Source organism: Python bivittatus, unplaced genomic scaffold, assembly GCF_059951505.1.
Source record: "Python bivittatus isolate LINGU-HERP-01145 unplaced genomic scaffold, Pbiv_v1 ctg000340_np1212, whole genome shotgun sequence".
Lineage (NCBI taxonomy): Eukaryota > Metazoa > Chordata > Lepidosauria > Squamata > Pythonidae > Python > Python bivittatus.
Genome location: NW_028277056.1, coordinates 19,631,193 through 19,652,634, shown reverse-complemented (window position 1 = coordinate 19,652,634; position 21,442 = coordinate 19,631,193). Strand labels below are relative to the sequence as shown.

The 21,442-nt window shown below is 35.7% G+C and overlaps 1 protein-coding gene across 3 annotated transcripts in view; it reads right to left on the bottom strand.

The window, feature by feature from the left end:
* IFT88 (intraflagellar transport 88) overlaps positions 1 to 21,442 on the bottom strand; it is a 48,546-nt gene that overhangs the window by 10,269 nt on the left and 16,835 nt on the right. For all 3 annotated transcript variants that reach the window (XM_025169666.2, XM_015888892.3, XM_088140668.1), the window contains 11 exons: positions 20,028 to 20,259; positions 19,300 to 19,370; positions 16,180 to 16,266; positions 13,861 to 13,960; positions 9,918 to 10,004; positions 8,824 to 9,010; positions 7,864 to 7,972; positions 7,568 to 7,718; positions 4,438 to 4,553; positions 825 to 877; positions 660 to 725 (listed from right to left, as the gene is read on the bottom strand). In XM_025169666.2, the coding sequence (XP_025025434.1) occupies positions 660 to 725; positions 825 to 877; positions 4,438 to 4,553; positions 7,568 to 7,718; positions 7,864 to 7,972; positions 8,824 to 9,010; positions 9,918 to 10,004; positions 13,861 to 13,960; positions 16,180 to 16,266; positions 19,300 to 19,370; positions 20,028 to 20,259 (1,259 nt within the window). The remainder of the gene's footprint in view (positions 1 to 659; positions 726 to 824; positions 878 to 4,437; positions 4,554 to 7,567; positions 7,719 to 7,863; positions 7,973 to 8,823; positions 9,011 to 9,917; positions 10,005 to 13,860; positions 13,961 to 16,179; positions 16,267 to 19,299; positions 19,371 to 20,027; positions 20,260 to 21,442) is intronic.

Sequence of the window (21,442 nt, the reverse complement as noted above, 5' to 3'; positions counted from 1 at the left end):
TGTGAATTCTTAGACAACAGGAGATATCAGAATCCTGCCTGCAAATTCTCTTTGTTTTTGTCAATAAAAGAGTACATGTCTTTTTCAATCTTTCTTACTTCTATAATAAATGCTGAATGTTGAGAGGGACGTTTTTGAATTGAATGTATTAAACAGTTTTAAAAGTCACTTTTAATTAGGTGATAATCTATCATCATAAACATATTTATTAGGTAGTAATGCCTATAAAATACTATAGCACTTACTTCCATGACTAGACAGTGCCTGTGCCTGTACAAGTTTAAGAGTCCCATAAGAATCCACCTTGTGCAATCTACACTGCACCCACTTCATTTTGCTCTCTATCACATTTGATGCCCTGCCATATTCCCAATGATTTCTTGTGCATTTAATACAAAGAGCCCTTCTAACAGGTCTTCCCCATTCACTGCAATGCAGAGAATGTATTCAAAGAGAGGCTTCTTCTGCTTAAGAGACCTGGGTAGTCTGTTTGTGCAGGTGTTCTGTGTACCACAGAGACCCAGATGATGGATAACTTGCTTTAGACCGACTATGATAGCTACTAAGCAGTAAGGTAAATATTTGTTTATGGCATAATCCAACAGAAAAAGTGAGACAACTATAAAAGCAGTGAATGTTACATTAGAGAAATCACTTACATTCAGCATTATCTGGAAACCGTCTGTGAATTGTCTTGTAGGTGTCCAGAGCTTTTTGATAGTTACCTATTAGCCAATAAATAAATAAATAAGCTCAGATAGGTAGGCCAAATTATAGAAAGAGAAAAATATCAAAACCAACATGCAATGGGTATGGATTCTTACCACTTCTTCTGTAGCAGCTAGCAACCATCAATTGCCACTTCACCTGGGTTGGCCTGCAAGTACACATATCATATCACAGTGTATTGCAACTGAAAAGCTTTCCTTAAATATCTAGCATGTGAATGAAATTAATAAAAATGGAACTACTTAGAATGATTATTTTCTTGGATAAACAGATGGTTTCTTTCTCTCTAATGGGAGGGTAAAAACATGCATTTGAATTAAGTTTCCATGCCAATTTGTAACCTGGCAAGAGCAGCACTGAAGATCGTACTTTATGTTTGCTGGATGAACCCCAACCATTTTTAACAATGAAGATGTGGTCCAGCTAACATTAACATTTATGCTGCAACTACTTCATCTAGAGAGCAGAAAGCACATGTGTATGAATTATCAGGTAGTTTATATTCTCTCAGCATCAGGCAATTGTCTTGTTTCTTGAGTCAAACCATACATTCACATAATTTATATTACTACGCTGACTGGCAGAAATTCTGCAGGATTTCAAACTAAGATGTTCTCCCACAGCCCTGCTGGGATATGCTGGGGGTTATGTTTTGCATATGGAGCACATGCTTTTTCCCTTCTCCTACTGCAATTAATTGGATTTCATATGCTTAACTTTGGCAAGATCATACCCTTAGGGTTCAAATTCCCAACAAATATTACACAATCCAAAACTTCAAATTAATAGAGGATGAAATCAGACAATATAAAAACTAACATTTATCGAGAATTATTGATACATACAGAATAGAGCGACTACCAAACAGGATGTCATGAAAGACTGCTACTAGGGAATTCAATAAGCTAATATTAATTTGCAGATAAATACAATTCTCTTTTTACCATAATAATAATAATTTCAGAATAATATATAATTTTGTTTATAAAGACTGTATGATAAATTCCTTTTTAAAAAAGAGTAAGATGTTCTATAGTTAGTATAAATCCTCTTTGGAAAGTTTCACATAAACATAAAAGCAAGTAAATCTGTGTGTTTGGCTACAACACTGGGTTCCATTAGCCAAGGAGGTTTGTTCCAGAAAAGAATAGTCCAGTACAGGTAGTCCTCAGATTATGATCACTCATTCAGTGACCATGCAAAGTTATGGTGGTACTGAATGAGTGGTACTTACAACTGGTCCTTGAAGTTCTGGCCATTGCAGCACCCCCACGATCACATGATGGCAATTTGGGCGCTTGGCAACCAGCTCACACTTACGATAGTTGCAGCATCCTGCAGTCATGTGATCGCCATTTGCAACCTTCCCTGCCAGTTTCCCATAAGCAAAGTCAATGGAGAAGCCAGCAGGGAAAGTCGCAAGTCACTCCCATAAATTGCTCCTGCCCCTTTTTCTCCCAAGTAGCCCTGCCAAGCCCCCACCCACACTCAATAGCACGTGCACCCATAGCACCTCCCGCCCATTTGTAGCCCCTGGCCCACTTGTGTTCCATACTGCCTGCTCGTTGGCCTGCCCACAGCCCCAGCTAGCCTGCCCACAGCCCCAGCCAGCCTCCCTGTGGCCCCCATCAATCAGCCCACACTCCATAGTGCCTGCCTTCAGCCCCCACCAGCCTGCCTGTGGAACCGTCGGCCCCCACACTCCATAGCGCCTGTTTGCGGCACCTCCCACCTCCTGTAGCACCCAAGCACTCCCCTGCGCTCCCTGCCTGGAACTCCTGCCTCTTCCTGCTTAACACCCCACTGGTCCTGGCATTACGACAACAACTGGGACTGCCATGATTGCTGTCACTAAGTGATGTGATCACATGACATCATGCTTTATGACTGCATCACTTAGCAATGGAAATTCCAGCCCCAATTGCCATCATAACCCAAGGACTACCTCTATGATATTTTAAAGCTCATTCAGTTGTTTTACGTATTTCCCAGAGGGCAAAGAGTCCTAGGCTGAATGATTCTATAACATGACCACTGACTTTTTAAAATTTAAAACAGAGATATATTTCCCAAAAAGATAGTATCTATAGATGGAGAAATAATTACAGAGATTATTGGAGTGGAGTACATTTTATTTGAAGCATAGATAGAGGCCAAGGTTATTATTTTGCCTTCTTTTGTAATTTTAAAATTAAAATCCTTCCTGTTTTATCTATGACTACAGGTAGTCCTTGACTTATGACCATTCGTTTAATAACTGTTCGAAGTTACAATGGTGCTGAAAAAAGTGACTTATGACTGGTCCTCACATGATTGTTGTAGCACCCAATTTGGGTGCTTGGCAATCAGCATGTATTTACGACAATTGCAGCACGTGATCACCATTTGCAACCTTGCCAGGGGGCTTCTGACAAGCAAAGTCAATGGGGGAAGCCAAATTTGCCTAATGATGTATGATTTGCTTAATGACCGTGGTGATTCACTTAATGACTGTGGCAAAAAAGGTCATAAAATTGGGTGCAATTCACTTAACAAGTGCATTGCTTAGCGACAAAAGTTCTGGCCCCAATTGTGGCCGAGGACTACCTGTATTGATTTTGAAATACTCAATAAAGCTTCAAGTTTTTGTTTTTAATTAATGGATTGATTTATATCCATTAAGAAATAAATTCTTTTCCATTGGCCATTTCCTAAAAAACTAGTGAAGTGAGAAACTGGTATTCCTGAATTACCAAGAAATAATTAAATCAGAAAATTTGATGTATTATGAAATTCAGTTTAGGCTCCATATAAAATATTCCATCTTTTAACAGCATAACAACAAAAAGAAAATTGTTTAGTCTTACTGAAACTACTTCTGTCAAAGTCTTAATAACAATTTCATAAGCCGTGACTCTATTAGAATCAGGATTATAACACTCAATCCTAAATCTTTCTCATATAAAAATAAAGCTTATGAAATAGTCGGTTTTAATTTGAATTTGTCTTACTGGTAGCCATTGGTTTATCCAATAGACAATACCTGAAGAATCTTGGGTTCATATGATACAGGAACCCAGATCACAGGATTCATCAAGAGAATCTCTGCTATCCAATTTATGAGAGGTGCAAATATGATATATTATTTCAATTGAGTTTATGTCCAAGTCGGGGAAATTGGAAGTAAACTCTAAAATCTATCATAATAACTTCGTTTTTTTAAAGCAATGTTTTTAGAAGTTAGTTACTTCAAAGAATTATACCCTACCTTCCAATCAAATATCCGCTAAGAAAAAGAAAGCATTTTTAAAAAATATATATCCTGGATCAGATAGAATATTTTCAGCCATTCTTTTGTCATTCTTCTTGTCACCATGAATGCTTTTAAAGTTTATCAAATAAACCCAGTGAATCTAGTCAAAATATTATACATATTCTTGGGTAAACTGGAATAGTTCAAGGGTATTGACTTCTGCTTTATATCAGAACAGATTTAGAAAACTATAATCCAGAATAACACATCCTTCTCATTGCTTGAAGAGTTACTTGCATTTTCCTTAAAGTTAAATCATAGCACAACTACTTTAAAAGCATCAAAATACTGAATATAATTCTTGAAAAATCACCCACTCAACTTTCTATATCTAATTTATAACAATCATACAATATTGCAGGAAATTCCTGAACAAGTGAAATGGCTCTCAACATACAAGTGCTGCGATTACTTACTGAATAAGTGCTGCTCTTTCAAAGTAGTGAATGGCTTTTTCACAAAATTGTGTGTCAATGTAATATGCTCCAAGCCATTCTATGACCTCAATGTTTGAAGGGAAATACCGATAGGACTAAATAAAAGAGGTAAAAGAAACGTATTGTAATAGTGATAAATAACATCTTTATTTTGCTTCTGAAATATCTTACATATTTATGTGTAATTCTCCAGATGCTGAAAATATGTAATACATGAATGAAAGCAGTGTACTAATACATTCATTAATCACTGAAGAGAACATAGCCCTTTTGCAATTACAAGAAAAATTATGAAAACATTTGATTTAAAAAGTGCTTATTTCTTGCATATCTGATTTGCAAGCATTTTAAAAGTGAAACAAGGAAGCACTTCCTCAAAATATGGTTTTTCTTGGTCAATGATACTGTAATAAATATATTACATTTGTTACATTATATTACAATTACAATGTACTACATTATGATATGTTTCCTTTGAATCTATACAGCAGTCAAAACTAATTTATTTTGGATAAGAAAATTACATAGCTTAATAATTATTACCTAATTGTTTGGCTTAAACAATGTAGCTTAAATATGTAGCATAAACTTATAGACAGAGCCATGTTAGTTTATGGTAGCCAAAAATGGTGACTATTCCACGCATCTGAAAAAGTGAGCTATTTAACCTGAAGATAAAAAATACAAAGTGACCTCTCCCTCTCCCTGTAAACAACCCAAAATGTGGGTGTAGCCAGAGCAAGGCTACACTGAGAATGTGGTTCAAGGGGCCTTTGTGTGATCTATAGAGAAGCTGCAATTCAAAGCAAGGAGGATAATTTACTAGCAAATTTAACCTAATTCCTGCAAAGCTAATATGTTTTATACTGAGTTTTTAGATGAATGTTCTATAATTTAAGTATTTGTAGTGAGGCAAGCCTGATTCAGGTATGACACGTATAAATCATGTGGCTGGTCTCTTATTTACAGGCTTGAAAATATGGGAAGTTAGAATTATTCTGTTAAGTTAGCCATTGATTGCAGGATTCTGCTTTAAGAGCATAAGTATCTACCTTCTTAACATACCACAAACGTATATATTCATTCATGTGAAGAAGGAGATGATGAGGAAGAAAACAGTGGTCCAAGTGGGCTAAGAAACTATTGCTCAACCTAGCAAATTTAGAGTACTGTCCAATCTGGAGAAGGTTGTTCAGAAAATGGTGGGCCTGCAATTGTGGATGGCCCTGGAGGTAATGGATTATCTAGACCCTTTTCAATGTGCACACTGCACCAAAACCAAATTAATTGCATTTATGGATAATTTTGGGCAGAATCAGGATTAGGGGAGCATGACGCTCTTGGTTCTGCTTAATCTCTCAACAGCTTTTGAAACCATTGGTCACGTTCAAGAGTTGGGAGTGGGAGCACAATGGTTCTCTTCCTTCCTGAAGGAGTGGTTTTAATGGCTATGGCGGTAGAAGTTTTTCCCTAGGATCCTTCACTGTGAAGTTCCTCACCATTTGAAATTGAAGAAGACTTCAGCAGCTTGAGCAATTATTGGTATGCCTTGGTTTGCCCATTTAACCACACTACTTGAAGAGATTCACAAAAGTTAGCTTCTGCATGCAATTCAAGGTGCTGGTTGTCACCCTTAAAACTAGATGAATCTGGGTATCTATTGGACTGCCTGTTCCCAATAACTTCTCCTTACTCAATCACATCAGAAAGAGGTCACTATCTCCAGGTTCCCTTTGTTAAAGAACATCACCTACAGAGTTTTTGGGGACAGGCCTTCTGTAATGCAGTTCTCTTCTCTGGAACTCCATTCCCCTGGGGATTCAACTTGCCCCAATATTATTGGAATTTAGGAAAATAATAATAAAAAAATTTTTTTTAACAGAGCGGGAGATGAATTAAGAGAGACTCCTCTTATATACGAGTGATATAAGATATAGGAATATGACAAAGGAATATTTTACTATTATTGTATTAAATTTGTGGATATTAATGTTATTTATCTTGTCCTATTTCTTAGTTCTTTTAATCCTATTTAAACATGGTAGGATTATAACCCGCTTAGACCTGGTTAACAATTGGAGGGGCTATAAACTAATAATATTAAAATACCAGCAATTTTTTTCTAAATCACTGCTTGTGATGGTAGTGGTGGATTCTTCATTAGCCCTCTTCAACCCAATGCCCTTCAGACGTGTTAAACTACAATTCCCATAATTCCCAGTCAGCAACTGTACTGACTAAAACTATAGAAGTTGTAGTATTAACATACTAGAAACTGGAAAAGGTTGATCTAAATCATCCATAAATTTGATAAATAAAGAAATAAATCCCAAAGTGTAAGACGATAAAAACATTATTTCTGAACTGTTTCATAATTTATACGCAGAAGGTAAAATTCAACAGACCTGAACTTTACAGGGATTATGAGAATTGTGGAGATGTCTGGAGCCATTGCTAGGGATTAAAGGTTATAATAATTTGACTTAGCTTTCATTGAATTCAGTAGGTATTCTGTTAAGATTGGAGCTGAGTGCATTCTATATTGCTTGACAGACTTTAAAAGGACAAATTTAAAGTAGAACATGAAAAGTTAAATAAAAATCCAGGAATAATCATAAGGGATGCATCATTCTATTTCTCTTGATCTGCTGACATAAATTACCTCAAATTTTCCAAAAATCTTCCACAATACCTTTGTGAATGATAATATACACATAAGGGAAATTTATCTATTTAATCCCATATGAGAATTTTTCCATGTGAAGAAATGAGGTTACAATCAAATTTAACTGTTGTATTACTGAATAAAATGTTTTCTCTACAGATTCCATATTACTGACCAATAAAAATATATTTAGCAAACATATTTACCAAGAATTATTCTTCACTCAGCAGAATATTTAATTCTGTATATTCTTTGCCATCTTAAAGTGTCAAATTAAGCATGCTTTCACTTATATAATATACATTTTCTATTGTATATTAGAAAATGCAACAGATTAGCCTTCCTCAATAATGAGCCTCAGATACATCAGATTTTAATTCCAATAAGCCCAGCTAGCATGCAAGATGAAGGCTGATACAGAAATATAATTTTTAAAACACCTACCTCATAATAATATTGAAAAGCTTGAGACTTGTCTCCTTCATTATCATAGAGTTCCCCAAGTTTTGCTAATGCATGTGAATCTGTTGGAACAACACTAATAAGTTGCATAAGCCACTCAATGGCCTGATTAGGGTCCTCCATTAATTCATATCTGAAATATTGTCAGTTAAGGAATATCTTATGTAGACTTTCTTGATACCTTGCAATTTTTATATGAGTATGCGCTGTGCTACAGTTGAGTTCAACAGGGCACTGAACATCTGAAATGTCAGACACTAGATATGTTGAAAAGATACATGCATGCTATTTGGAAGAGAACCTGGGCACTATTTCGAAGGATCGCATGAAGCTTCAAAAAAGAATCCAATGCTTCGTCTAACCTGTTTAGTTTTTTATAAGTTAAACCTACCAAAAAAAGAAGAGCATATTTGTCATGAAAAATAGAAATAAACTGAGCTAAGAATACATTTACCATAATATAATTAAATGAAACACATGCTGGAAAGTTATCCATTTTAGGATTCTTTTTAATGATAAAAAATGATATAAACACACATTTCCTCACAATGCCAAAATGGGGTAATTATGTGGGTTCACAGGCATCTGTTATAAACCACAATAATTTCAAAATGACATAGGTATCATGGTATCACACAAATGATGCAATTGTATAATTTGAGTTAGTCACATCATAACATCTGATACATGTATGCAAGATGCATCATTAAAGCAACGATATCACAATGCACATGTTGTCCTTTGCTTCCCCACTGCCCCAGCAGACACCCACGTACCCTATAAGCTATAATGATTTACAAAATAGAAAAAAATATTTAAGTATAGAGAATGACAAGGAAACCTGCTTACAATAAATAAGAAATCTGTCTCTATTTTAATATGGATGTTGGGCTCTGGAAAGAGGCATAATAATGCTTACAGCACAAATGACCACTTAGCTATTACAACTTTGATAAAAAAAATATAATTAAGAACAGAGGAATCCACAACAGGGGAGCTAAGAAGGCCAAGATGGCAGGCACAACTGTGGATCAAAGTTCTGTCATTTTCTACATGCAACATCATGTACAGAAAGGGGCAGGGCTTTCATCTGCACTTGCACTCACCATCTTGACCCTCCAATTGTGGACCCTCCCAATTAAGAGCAAAACTAGCAATTTCCACTTTTAAAAATGATATATTCTGTATCCAGAGTACCAAGCATCTCAAATTGCAGTCCAAATTACCTTGTGACTTACCAATATTATAAAGTGCTTCAGTGCATGAAGAATCATTCCTTAAAGATTCCTTATAAAACTCTGCTGCCTTCTCATAATCTCCATTTATGAAAATGGTATTTCCTTTATTTGTTAGAGCAGCTGGATTGTATCTGTCAGAATTTACTGCTAAATCTGCATAATTGCTTGCTTGTTTAAACTCATTTTCCTTAATTAAACATAGAACACATCTTATTATCCAGTTGCTGATGCTTTGGAAATTAACTCTTTAAAAATATTTTTTGATTCCTGGTATATACAGATTTGTTAATACATTAACATTTAAAGATTCTAGTACCTATTAAGATTATAACCCAATGCTTAAGCAATATAACAGTATACTTTGCTTCCTAAATACTTTGCCAGGATAATTTTAAATAGATCAAACTCTAAGAAATTGAAACAATCCAATTCAGTTATCTTTTTCTTAAAGCATTTCCATATCAGAAGTGTTTCTACTCCCAGTTCCTCAGAATTAGTTTGAAGCTGACCCATGCTTCCATTCATTACTTCCTGTCTATGAGTCAATCAATGTTGCCTTTAGCTGACCAATCAGAAATTAGAAAAAAAAAATTAATCAATCCTGTTTTCATTATCAATACTTTAACTTCATGTTGCATGCATTTTTCTGATGGTTTTCCCAAAAATCCAAGTGGTTGTGAATGAAGGGAATTTCAAAGTTGCCAAAACAGTATCATTCTGTTCCATTTTAAACACCTGTTAAATAATACATCTTGGAAAGCTGCTGTGGCAGGAATGGACAACCTGTGGCCTACATGTCAGTTAGAACAAACTAGTTGATGCCAACATGCACCAATGAACTCATTGCTCTTTGTAAGTTAGTAACAGAGACTGAGCTTCTCGAACTTTGAACTGTCGACTTTAAGAAATGAAGCATATTTTATGTGACGTTGGAGTAAATAATTTCAAGATACTAACTTCAACAATTAATAAAATGTACTGAGTAGTTATCTGTTCTTAAAACTATTGACTACTTTTAAAATTAATCATATGACAAAATCCAGAGAGGCTCTATATCCTCAGACTTAATTTTTAAAAAATCTTTAATTACTCACCAAAAAGTAAAGAAAAGAAAGATTTGTTGCAGCTGCACTTTTAACTCTGCTATCCTTTTTTTCAAACATCTTTAAAGTGTCTACAGCCTAGAAGTAATCAATAAGCAAAGTTACTCTCATTGTAAAAACTACTCAGATCTAGCTGGATAATTGCAGAACATGAGGTACTTCTGAAGACTGTCCTAAAACTTCAATTAGTAAAACTTCTATTTTGAACTAATTGGGGTTGACTAATACAATCATGTGATTACAAATGCTTCAGCAGCTGCATGGCCTTCCAGTCCATTACTGGTCCAATTCAGTGTATTGATGCTAGGACTACCAGATTTATCCAGGAAAAATGTACCTGTTCATTAGATGGCAGTAAAGAATTAGAATGGTCTGTGTCCTCTGGCTGCCATTTTATAGTTATCTACATTTCTGCAGCTCAGAAATTGTAGTCCTAGTTAATGCTAATCTTGAAAACCTTTAATGGTTTGGAACCAATGCAACTCCTTCTATATGTACTAGCCTGGACAATTAGGTCAGTGCTGAAAGCTCCTCCAGGTCCTACTTCTGAATTCTAGTAGCAAGAAAAGAGAGAGAAACTTTTTCAGATGATAGCATGCCTTGCTTCTAGAGTATCATCCACAAGACAGCTCACACATCATCCACTGTTACTTATTTATTAGGTTTTTTATATCATCAGCTACTAAAGCTCTATTTTTAGCACCAGGCTAAGTTATTGTTTTTCCTCTAGCTGTTTTAAATTTTAATAGTTACACAACTTTAAATCTGTTCCTTTCTTCCCCACTGTATTTATTGTATTTTATTTTCATTTTATCATTATTCTTCTAGTTTGCAATCCACTCAAGACCTTTTGTTACTGACCATATTAAAAGTAAGCAAATTCAAAGAAACAGCGGAAAGTACAAAAAAAATTATAAAGTAAGACACAAGCACTAAATATGAAGTCACAAAACAGTTTATCTCGCTGAAAGCAATTTCTATATCTGAGAATTAAGGTCAACTGAAATCAAGGGAGTCTTTTTCAAGGTAATATTTACACCACATCCATCTTCCTTGGCAGGAGTGAAACACAATAGGGAGTAGAACAGTACTGCCAACTACTGTTCAACGTTTTGAGCAATACATAATAGTAGTCCAAGACACACACAACTGACTCAGTGTAGGTATGTTTTACGATTGCATCATTTTCAAATATAAACACATTTTTCTTATTTAGAAAACTTATAAGGCCCCCCATCTTAATCAAATAACTCTTGGCAGCTGATAGTAAAAAAAGCAATATAAAATAGAACAAAAAAAATACAATTAAAAACAAACACAATGAACCGAGACATCTCTCACCAACAATTCACAGTCCCAAATGCACATATACTGGGTTAACCCTAACCCTAATTCTAACCTAGGCCCAACACCTAAGGGAAAAGCCAGGTTTTCAGAGCTTTCTGGATGGGTCAGGGCCATCCGACTCTTAGCCAAGAGGCTATGTGAAAAAGATGGCATACTGCAAATCTCTATATTTATAGATATGATTGGATCAATAATTGGAAAGAAGCTCAGTAATTAGAGTAAAATATAAAACAAATAGAAACGTATTGACTCATTCTGCACTTTTAGAGAAATAACACTAAGTGAGAAACTCTGGTGTAAGTTACGGTTAAAAAAACAAAGAAAATGACAATTACTTCTCCTCTCATTTTACATCACAGCTGTTCTCAACTTTTATTATGCGGCAAAGAGATTTATCACTATGGGTTCTTAACACAATAATATTATTTATGGAGATACTTTGTTGTTGAATTTTTAAAAACATCTGTCTTAAAGATTTTGGAACATGAAAAAGACATTCAAGAAGAATAATTATTTTGTTAAAGAAGGTTTTATCCTTAAAATCTGAAAATATGTTTTGGGAATTGCTGTAGATGTTGCAGCCACTGCATTTTATTATTTAAAGTTAACTTTTTATTTTATAGGTTGAAATTGACTCATATATTCTATAGCATAAAGATATGCTTTATGCTATATGCATATGCATTTATGAGGCTCTATTTTCCACTACATAGAAGTTTATGAAGCACAACATGTCAGTTACTTATTAGGAAATGCATGTACCTTAGAGAAATAAGCCAAGTCATTCTTGTTTAACAGTTTCCTGCAAAAAGTGCATTACAGTACTGTTTTAATTTATGAAGTGCACAAACAGGCATATGCAAAGCAGATGGAGCTAGCTCAAGTTTATTGCTTCCTAGCAAATTGCTTAGGAGGTACACGCTAATAAAATAGAATAATTTTTTCCTCATATATTGAGATCATTAATTTCAGAGGAAAGAAAAATGTTCTGAATAATATTTAGATGTGAAATTTGGAGTACAGTATAGGTTTTGTTTGATCAATGTTATTATTTGTTAGTTTTATATCCTACATTTTCCTGTAAAATGCTTACATGGGCATCTCCCTGTAATGCTGTGAGGAAAAGTGTCAGAAAGTGTCCTTCATAATGTATACTCAGATACTTTGGTTCTAAATTAAAAATAAGTTCATTTGTTGGGATTTGTGTACCGCTACTCTTTCATCTTACTAAACCTGTGAAATGGCATGCTTGTGGTATCACAGGCCATTTCAACAGTAAATGCCCTAATCTCTTAAGCCTGAGATCTTTAGAAACAAAGCTGGTCTCTTTTTCAAAAGCTCTGAAAGGGAGCCATCAGGAAATCAAGGGGACATAGGATTCTAGATAACAACATTTTATCTTGCTTGTAATTCTACACTCTCAAACAGATTCAAATATATACCCGTTAAACTTACTGGATTTGGGAGCCACAGCCAATTTTACTGACAAAAATATAGTTTAAAGATTTGCCTTGCACACTCAGACAACTGAACATCTGATGCATATTGAGACCAGAGGAGGAAGATCTGGCAAGAGAATGCATTTATTCTAAGTGGGCTACATATCTATTAATCCAATCAAGTTTTTGTACTGAAAACATACAGTTCTCTCCCCTCCTGTAATGGTATGTGGGAAACACCTTGGGAGATGGGGCAAAGAAATGCTGCCTGGGGAATGGTCAGATAAGAGACAACATAGCCCGCAGTTGGATAGTGGGCCAGTCAAGAGATTCAGAAAGGACCCTCCCTGGTTTCTCAGTCTGTAAAGGAGATGGCAGGAGAACTGTACTTTCAGACTTGCAAGGTTCTGTTAATGTAGCTTTACAATAAAGTAGAATTAGCTTATCTGGTCATGTTTCCTGTCTGGTCTACCTGGTAACACTGATATCTCCCTGAATAACATGCCTGTAAATTTGGGGTCTGTTGTATAATGTAATGCAAGTATCTCAGGCATCTACTAGCTAGCTCCAATAATATCACTGGTGGCAATCCATTCCAATATTATGAACTTTAAAGAAGGATTAGTTTTCAAATTCAGCTTTTATTATCTTCATTGGCCAAATGGCCTTTGTTGTTCCATTGCAACATAAAGCATATACCCTGATGAACAACTTTAACATTTCTGGTCTGCAAAGCTTGACCATGTAATTTTCAAGCTTAAAAATGTTTGAAACTATGCAAGTGTTTGAAACTTTCCTTTTTAATCCCTATCTTTTGTGGATATTTCCTATCTACAAATTCAAAGAATAATATGATTCATTCTGCCTCATTCCCAATATATTTTTATCATCTTAAATGATCATTAAATTTACTCCTGTCTTGTTGTTCTGGACAGCAACTCAATAACAAGTAAATGTTGTAAATACCAAAACCAGTAACAAAAATGATTAACTTGATTTTTAAACGTATCAACAACCTGAATTCTATTTTACAGTGTAATGTAATACAGTAACATTTCAATTTGTTAAACGTATGCATTTGAAATCGTATTTTGATCATGATTCAATGTAAAAATTTACCAGTAAAAAACTTTATGAAAATACTGTACCTGATTAAAATCTTTTTGCCGCAAATAGGTAATTGCTTTATTGATTTCCAGGTCATTGGCTAACTCTACATATTGAGAAGTTTTTACCATTTCTACACACCTTCAAGAGAAACAAAAGAGAAAAAAATATTGTTTTCTTAGGGGGACTTTCTATATCAAGAAAGCAACTGCTTTATTAAGATGATCCTATAAACTGACTTAAATATGCCCAATCAGTTTGTTAAACCAGATTAGTACGCCCAATCAGTTTGTTAAGCCAGATTGGTAAAATATATGCCAAACACCTACAGGAGAAATTACTAGATTGGCTTGAATCTGAAAATATTATAAAGGATGAACAGGCTGGGTTTAGAACAGGACGATCAACATTAGACCATGCCTTGGTCCTGCAACATTTAGTTGAGAAGTACACTCATAAATTGCGACAATCTCTTTATGCAGCTTTTATTGATTTTAGGTCAGCTTTTGATACTGTTTCTAGAACTAAGCTATGGCTTAAATTAAAAAATTCCACAATAGATAAACGCCTATTACTGCTGCTTATTAAAGTCCATGAGAACACCAGATTGAAGGTTAGGTGCAGCACTCAAGGCCATGGCACAAAAGAAATATCTGTAAAGAGGGGAGTTAGATAGGGATGTGTACTGGCCCCAGTTTTATTTAATTATTATATAAACTCATTAGTCTCTTATTTAAGTAATTCTACATTCCACCCCCCTAAATTAGCTCAAAGACATTTTAACTTATTATTGTATGCTGATGATGCAGTAACTCTATCATTAACCTCTATTGGCCTTAAGACAGCTTTGAACTCACTTATAGATTATTGTATTGAGGAGGAATTAATAATACATTATACCAAGACTAAGATCCTTACTTTTTCTAAACGCCCTAAACAAAGAAGTTGGAATTTAGGCGGACAATCCATTGAGCAGGTTAAAGTCTTCAAATATCTAGGGATTGTTTTCCAAGCCTCAGGAAATAGAAATGCCCATCTGGACTATGTAACTCGTAACGCCCAGAGGTCTGCCTTAGCCATCCAAACCTCTTACTTTTCCAGAGGAGCGCAGTTTATTCCTGCTGCAATTAAGTTGTTTGCAGCCAAAGCTCGAGCACAACTGTTATATGGGGCCCAATTAGGACCATACAACAACATGATTACCTTGGAAAGAGTTCAAACAAAATTTCTAAGAAACATCTTCCAGGTACCCAGCTGTGTTCCAAATGCAGTACTCCGACGGGAAGCAGGAGTCAGTACACTTGAAATCAATCTATGGATTAATATCTTTACCCACTGGCTAAAATTACACCATAACCCCAGCGGACTGACCCATCTAATACTGGCAGATAACTTTGAGACGACCTGGAAAACAGCTCTCCAAAAGAAACTGAGTCTCTATGGGTTTTCCAACGATGCCATTTTGACTTTAGAGTTTGACCGAGCCAGGTCACTACTAAGGCAAAGGATCTTAGATACAGAAGGCCAAGCATAAAGTGCTGTTTTTACCCACAATATAATTGCAAATAACCAAATTCTAGTGAGCAAACCAGTCTCATACTTGTATCATATTACAGTCCCAAAATTCAGGAGAGCTTTATCCTTAGCTCGATTTAACGCTCTCCCTACAGCTGTTTTAGAAGGAAAATACCACAGTCCATGTTCTTTTGTATTGTCAGTATTATAGGGACATTCGCTTTCAGCTGATTACCCCTCTTTTATTTAAATTCCCCAGGCATTCCGATAATTTTTATTTGCATTATTTGTTAAATAATCAAGACAGATCTATTTCTTTAAAAGTTGCAAAATTTTTGCTACATAATGTGTAAGCTTCTCCCACAAATGGTTGCTAGTAGGTATTGATGAAAGGGGTAATATTGTTGTCTGTTTTATTGTATCTATTTTTATTGGTCAATGACCGAAATAAATATGATGATGATGACTTGAATACTTGACAACTTTACAGACCCAGATATTTAAAAGGAGACTCACTGAGTCCCCAGTAGACTACTAAAGCACTGAGAAGGTGAGTTTGTTGTGCAGATTTGTTTTGCAACAGCTTTATATTGTAATTCAGTATCAATTCAACCTAACTCATATTGTGGGTTACTACACAAGATCCAGGCTTTAGAGCTTTTAAATGGAAACACACAAATCAATAAAATACAAATTATTTCATTTTACTTCAATCATTGCATGTAATCATGACATTATAGTCAACCTTTAACAGAATCAACCAGAATATAACTTGTAAACCATGGACGTCCACAGAAGTATTCTAGGAATTGAGAATGGCAACTCGGTTGGAAACTGTCACCTACCAGTCATAGCCTACTGCAAATGAAGTTTCAATTGCTGGAGCAATTAGTTTAGCAGCTGTCATAATATACTTTTCTGCTGTAGCTTTCCTTAAAAACACAAGATATTCTAGTGAGAAAAGGCAAAGCATTATATACACACAGTGGCTGACACAGAAACTTATTCAAGGAAGTACTAGATAAATATTAGATTTAAATAGTTAAATAAATAAATAAATAATAAATATTAAGTACTAAATAAAAAACAACAATTAAGGTACTTAGAAAGGAAACTGATTTGTGGTTTCAGATAAGCTTTTGTGGACTATAATTCTCCATTAAAAGTACTTATTAGGACACTCATTCCATCCTCTATCTGAACACTGATTCTCTGAGTATGGAAAACAGAAAATATCAGCAGGCTTGGGAAATCTGAAGTACAAAATATTTAGATTTTCCCACTACCCACCCAACTATATAGGGCAAAGAGGAAAAGAGGACTGAACTTGTTCCAGGACTATGGAATATTACTAAATCACTGGAAGGAAAAAAGAGTGGAAAATCGGGAGTGAGGGAATGGAATTAAATACCCTTAAAAGAGGGCAAGGCTGTTTTGCTGGCATCTTAAACTGGAGCATTCCACAATGTAACATATTATTAACAATCTTACCTGTCCAGTTTTTAAACCCACCTTCCCACATATTTTCTCAAACCCTTTTTAGGGAAATTAATTTGGTCAGAGGGATATAAAATTAAAATGTCAAATGAATGATTGTACATTTAGGGATAAACTATTTAACTTATTTGCCCAATACCACTGATAATGATCCAATAGGGAATAAAGTCTGATGGATCTAATTGTTTTTCAAAGGGCAACTGGGGAATTTCCCAGCTCTCCAGCGGGCAGTTATGTTTAGTACCTGGTGAGTAATTGGCAGTGGAAGACAAACTGGACTCCAGGACACTTGTCCCCAAGTGGCCTCTTTCTGTGGGCCAATCCCAATCAGTGCCTTGGTTCAATGAGGCTTTCCAGGAAATGAAGAGCCAGAAATAATGCTGGGAGCACCAATGAAGGACAATGAGAAGTTAATGTGGCCAAGCACATGCTGGGGCCTAAACTATGGCAATAAGGGAGGTGAAGCATGCTTATTGAATTAGTGGGCTGTCATCCAGTGGCCTTCTTTAGGGTTACAAACTTCCTACTGGGAGAGGACAGTCTTAAGATCTCCTGCCTGACCACTGTAACCAATTTACACAGCATTTTGCCAATAAAGTTGCTCAGATTTGCTGTAAACTTGACTCTGCCTGGACAGAGTCTGTGGTCATGTGTGGGGCACCATCTTACCATATTATCTAGGGCCTGTACCTCCAAGGAAAAGAATAGGTGCAGTCTCAGTTGTCCCCTTCTATTTATTCTTTGGACCTCTGCTTGTCCTGACTTTTCCAGAAAGCAGGCAGAGTGGTGACCATTTGGATCCAAGAGATCATCAATGCTTCCTTAAAATGAGGAGCAGCTACTTGCAGCCTTGAAGGAGGCTGTTGTGTGCTACCTTCTGAGGAAGCCATCACTGGATCCAGCAGTCTTGGATAACTATAATCCCACCTCCAATGTCCCCTTTTTTAAGAAGAATGTTGAGATGGTAATAGCACACTAACTTCACAACAGTTACCCAGAGAATCCTACGCTCAGCTCTAGATGGTTTGCCAGTTGCGGCCTTGCATAGTGCAGGAAAGTCTGGCCACAGTAACTCATGCCCTTGTTACCATCAATTTAGCCTACTGCAATGTGCTTTACGTGGGTCTGCCATGAAAGATTACCCAGAAAGTGTAACTGTTCCAGAAACTTATTAGCTCTTGGCCCTGGGAGCACATAACATTGATTTTGCAGCTTTTGAGGCTTTTCCCAATTGGCTTCAGGGTACAATTTAATTTTGATCTATAAAGCCCTCTGTGGTTTGATACCTGGGTACTCACAGAACCACCTACTCCAGCCAGCATTGGCCCAGCTGTATGTAACAGTATGTAACATCCAAGGGAATTTACATACAGTCTTATATTTCTAAGTGGTTTGGGGGGCCTGAAGCTAAAAAGTGCTGCTTTTCTAAGGCAATGATGGTGCCTTGGAACAGCCTCCCAATGGAGATCAGGTTAGCCCTCTTCTTGTTGTTTTTTAGAAAAACATTAAAGACTCAACCATTTTGGAGGACATTCTCTTAAGCATATATATGACATCACTTTTTAATCTTCCCTTATCTTTTTTTGTCCTTGTTTTATTATCATATCTTGTTTATGTTGTTTTTGATGGTCTCTTTTGTGGGTTCTAATCAGACTATGGATGTTTTAATTTTTCTTATAGTCTTAAATAAAAAGTTATGAGATTGCAGAGATGAGGACATTTGGTAAATACCGTATTTTTCTGACTATAAGACGATACTTTTTTCTAAAATCCTTACGCTAAAAATTGAAGGGCGTCTTATGCAAGGAAGTAAGCCAAGGAGAGAACCGCACAGTTGCAAAACTGCCCATACTTTGTCTCTGCAAACAGGCTTCCTCCTATTGCTAGCCTCCAATCACAAGTGAAATAGCTTGACTCTGCAAACAGGCTTCCTCCAATCACGAGCCTCCAATCATGAGTGAAACTGCCCATACTGTCTCTGCAAACAGACTTCCTCCAATCACGAGCCTTATGTAACTGATGTCAGCTGATGCTGAACAAACCAATTGGAGGAAGTCTGTTTGCAGAGACAAGCTATCGGCAGTTTCACTCGTGACTGAATGTAATCAGTTATGCAAAAGAGTATGGAAATAGAGCTGCAGAGAGATGGTTTGGACCTCCACCCACCGAGTGTATCAGGTAAAAGTTACCTAATTACTAAATAAAAATGTGTTCTGCACTATCTTTAAAACATTGATTTCTTAATTTTGGGTTGGAAAAGTGGGGGTCGTCTTGTACATGGGGGCATCTTATTGATGGAAAAATACGGTAAATAAAAATAAACTGACTTGCAATTTAGCAAAACCAAAGTAAAGAGATGGAAAAGTACATTCAATTCATTCACCTTTTCACTGCCTAAACATATCCACAAAATATGAAAGATAATGAAAGACCTTTGGAAATAATACAAGAGAGACTTCCACCTTTACCTTTCGCATTCCATTTGCCGTAAGCTATCATTCTTAATAGCTTCTATCAACAAGTTTGTATGTGGATCATCCTAAAAATGGTAAAGAAATATCTAGTCACCGAAGTAACATAAAGAACAGGTATGGATATATGCACACAGAAATGTATCAGTGAAAACCATAACATTTTGCATGTCATACTCTGTAAACTATTTTCCTTCAGACAATAATACAGAATTTAGCTACTTAACTCAGCACATCTCATTGCAGGATTTGAGCAGCCCAATCTAAGCAAAATCTTTATTCTTAAATAACTGAGCTATGCTTTGTATGGCAGGTTAGATGCTTATTTCTGCACCAAACTGACATATTTCAGTTCCAAAAGTATCAGTTTCTATTTACTTTTTGATCCAAAAATCCTTTTATCCATATAGGGGCTTTATTAAGTATTTCTGTACTTATTCTGTAATTTATAATGCTGCAGAGTGATGCGCTAGTCCAAATCAGAGCCATTTAAATGCGGCTCGAGTGCAACCATGCACTTCATTGGTGTAATAAACTTTACTTCAAAACTGCATTTAAAATATTTGTCTGTAAGAAAAGAGACCTGTTGGGATGAAATTACCATTGCTTAATATCTGATCATAAAGTGTTTTTATGCCACTGTTATATGCCACCAAGGAACCATTTTTCCTTTCCACAAATGATTTTGCTATATAAACTGCAGTTATATCTTTGTGCATACTTACTCCTTGTGACATATACTTGTCATCATCATCAATTTCCAGTGGAACAGCAAGCAGTTTTTGGAAGGCTTTTTTCATTTGATCTCTGTCTCCAGTAGCAAAGTAGCACAGGATCAAGTTGAAGCCCGCTTTCAGGTTTGGTGATGTGCTCATAATGTGCTCAAATGAGCTAATGGCATCAGTATATTGGCCAGTTTTAATAAATGCAACTCCAATGTTCTGCATTATTTTAATCCTAATTAAATACATCACTGTTAGAATCTTGCATTAAACTGTGTCTTAAAATATATATCCTATGACTGCTTAGCTCTGTCTACAAAACAGTTAAAAGTACAATTTAACAATGTAAACAACAGAGCAGTAACCACCCAAGAACAAATTAAATATGAAAAAGTATGGGCATAAATTCCCCTCTTTGCATGTAAAGTAAGGTACAGAGTAGGGATCTGATTTTTTTACACCACTGATTAACTTCATATATTCCATTCTCCAACTATGAGTTCCCCTGGGCAATATAACAATAAAAACATTGTAAAAGCATATCATTGTAAAAATAATCACAGGTACAAAAACATACCATACAAAAACATTTGAGAACAATATTTATTACAGTTAAGAACTGATATAAATCAACATAATCAAGCATTAAAAGTTAAAAACAAAACAGAAGTCTTTCTGCCTATCTAAAGCAAAGCAATAAAGGGTGATAATCTCATCTCCCTTAAAATGGAGACACAATAAGGTCTCACTACTGAAAAGGCCCTTATTAAACACCAAGTTGTAACTAACAACCGATAAGTTCATATGAAAGAAAGCAATTATGGACAAAATTGGCCAAATCATTATAGCTTTCAACCAATTTCCATTTAAGTTGCCTCCTGATCAACAAGATCTTCATTCAATACCATACTGAAGACCAAGGAATGTTATAGGGCATTCGCTATCCTCTCACAGTCACGAAGTTGGATCACAGAGTTAGTATCATCAATATATTAATTAGAGGTAGATTATTACATGAACATGACCATGTAATTTCCTTGACAAGTATATGCATGTGGTTTACCACTTTTTTCTTCCTAGATGCTTTTTCTACTTCCTCATCTATTCTAAACCGTAGGATTTCCTGGTGGTCAGTTATCCAAGTGTTATATATGTTTTCAAATGTGGCAACCAGAAAAGTACATATATTCCAGATGTAGATATACCCTAAATTTATGTAAGCCCATTACAATGTCGATAATTCTATTTTCGAATCCTTAGCATGAAATCTGCTTTTTTTCTCAGCTGCATCACCCTGCATCAACATCTTTAATGAGCTGTCCATGTAATTCCAACATCCTTTTCCTGGTTAGTTAACTTGGGCTCCCATCAATGTTTCTACGAAATTAGCGGTTTTGCCCCAACTCATTTGCCACTTG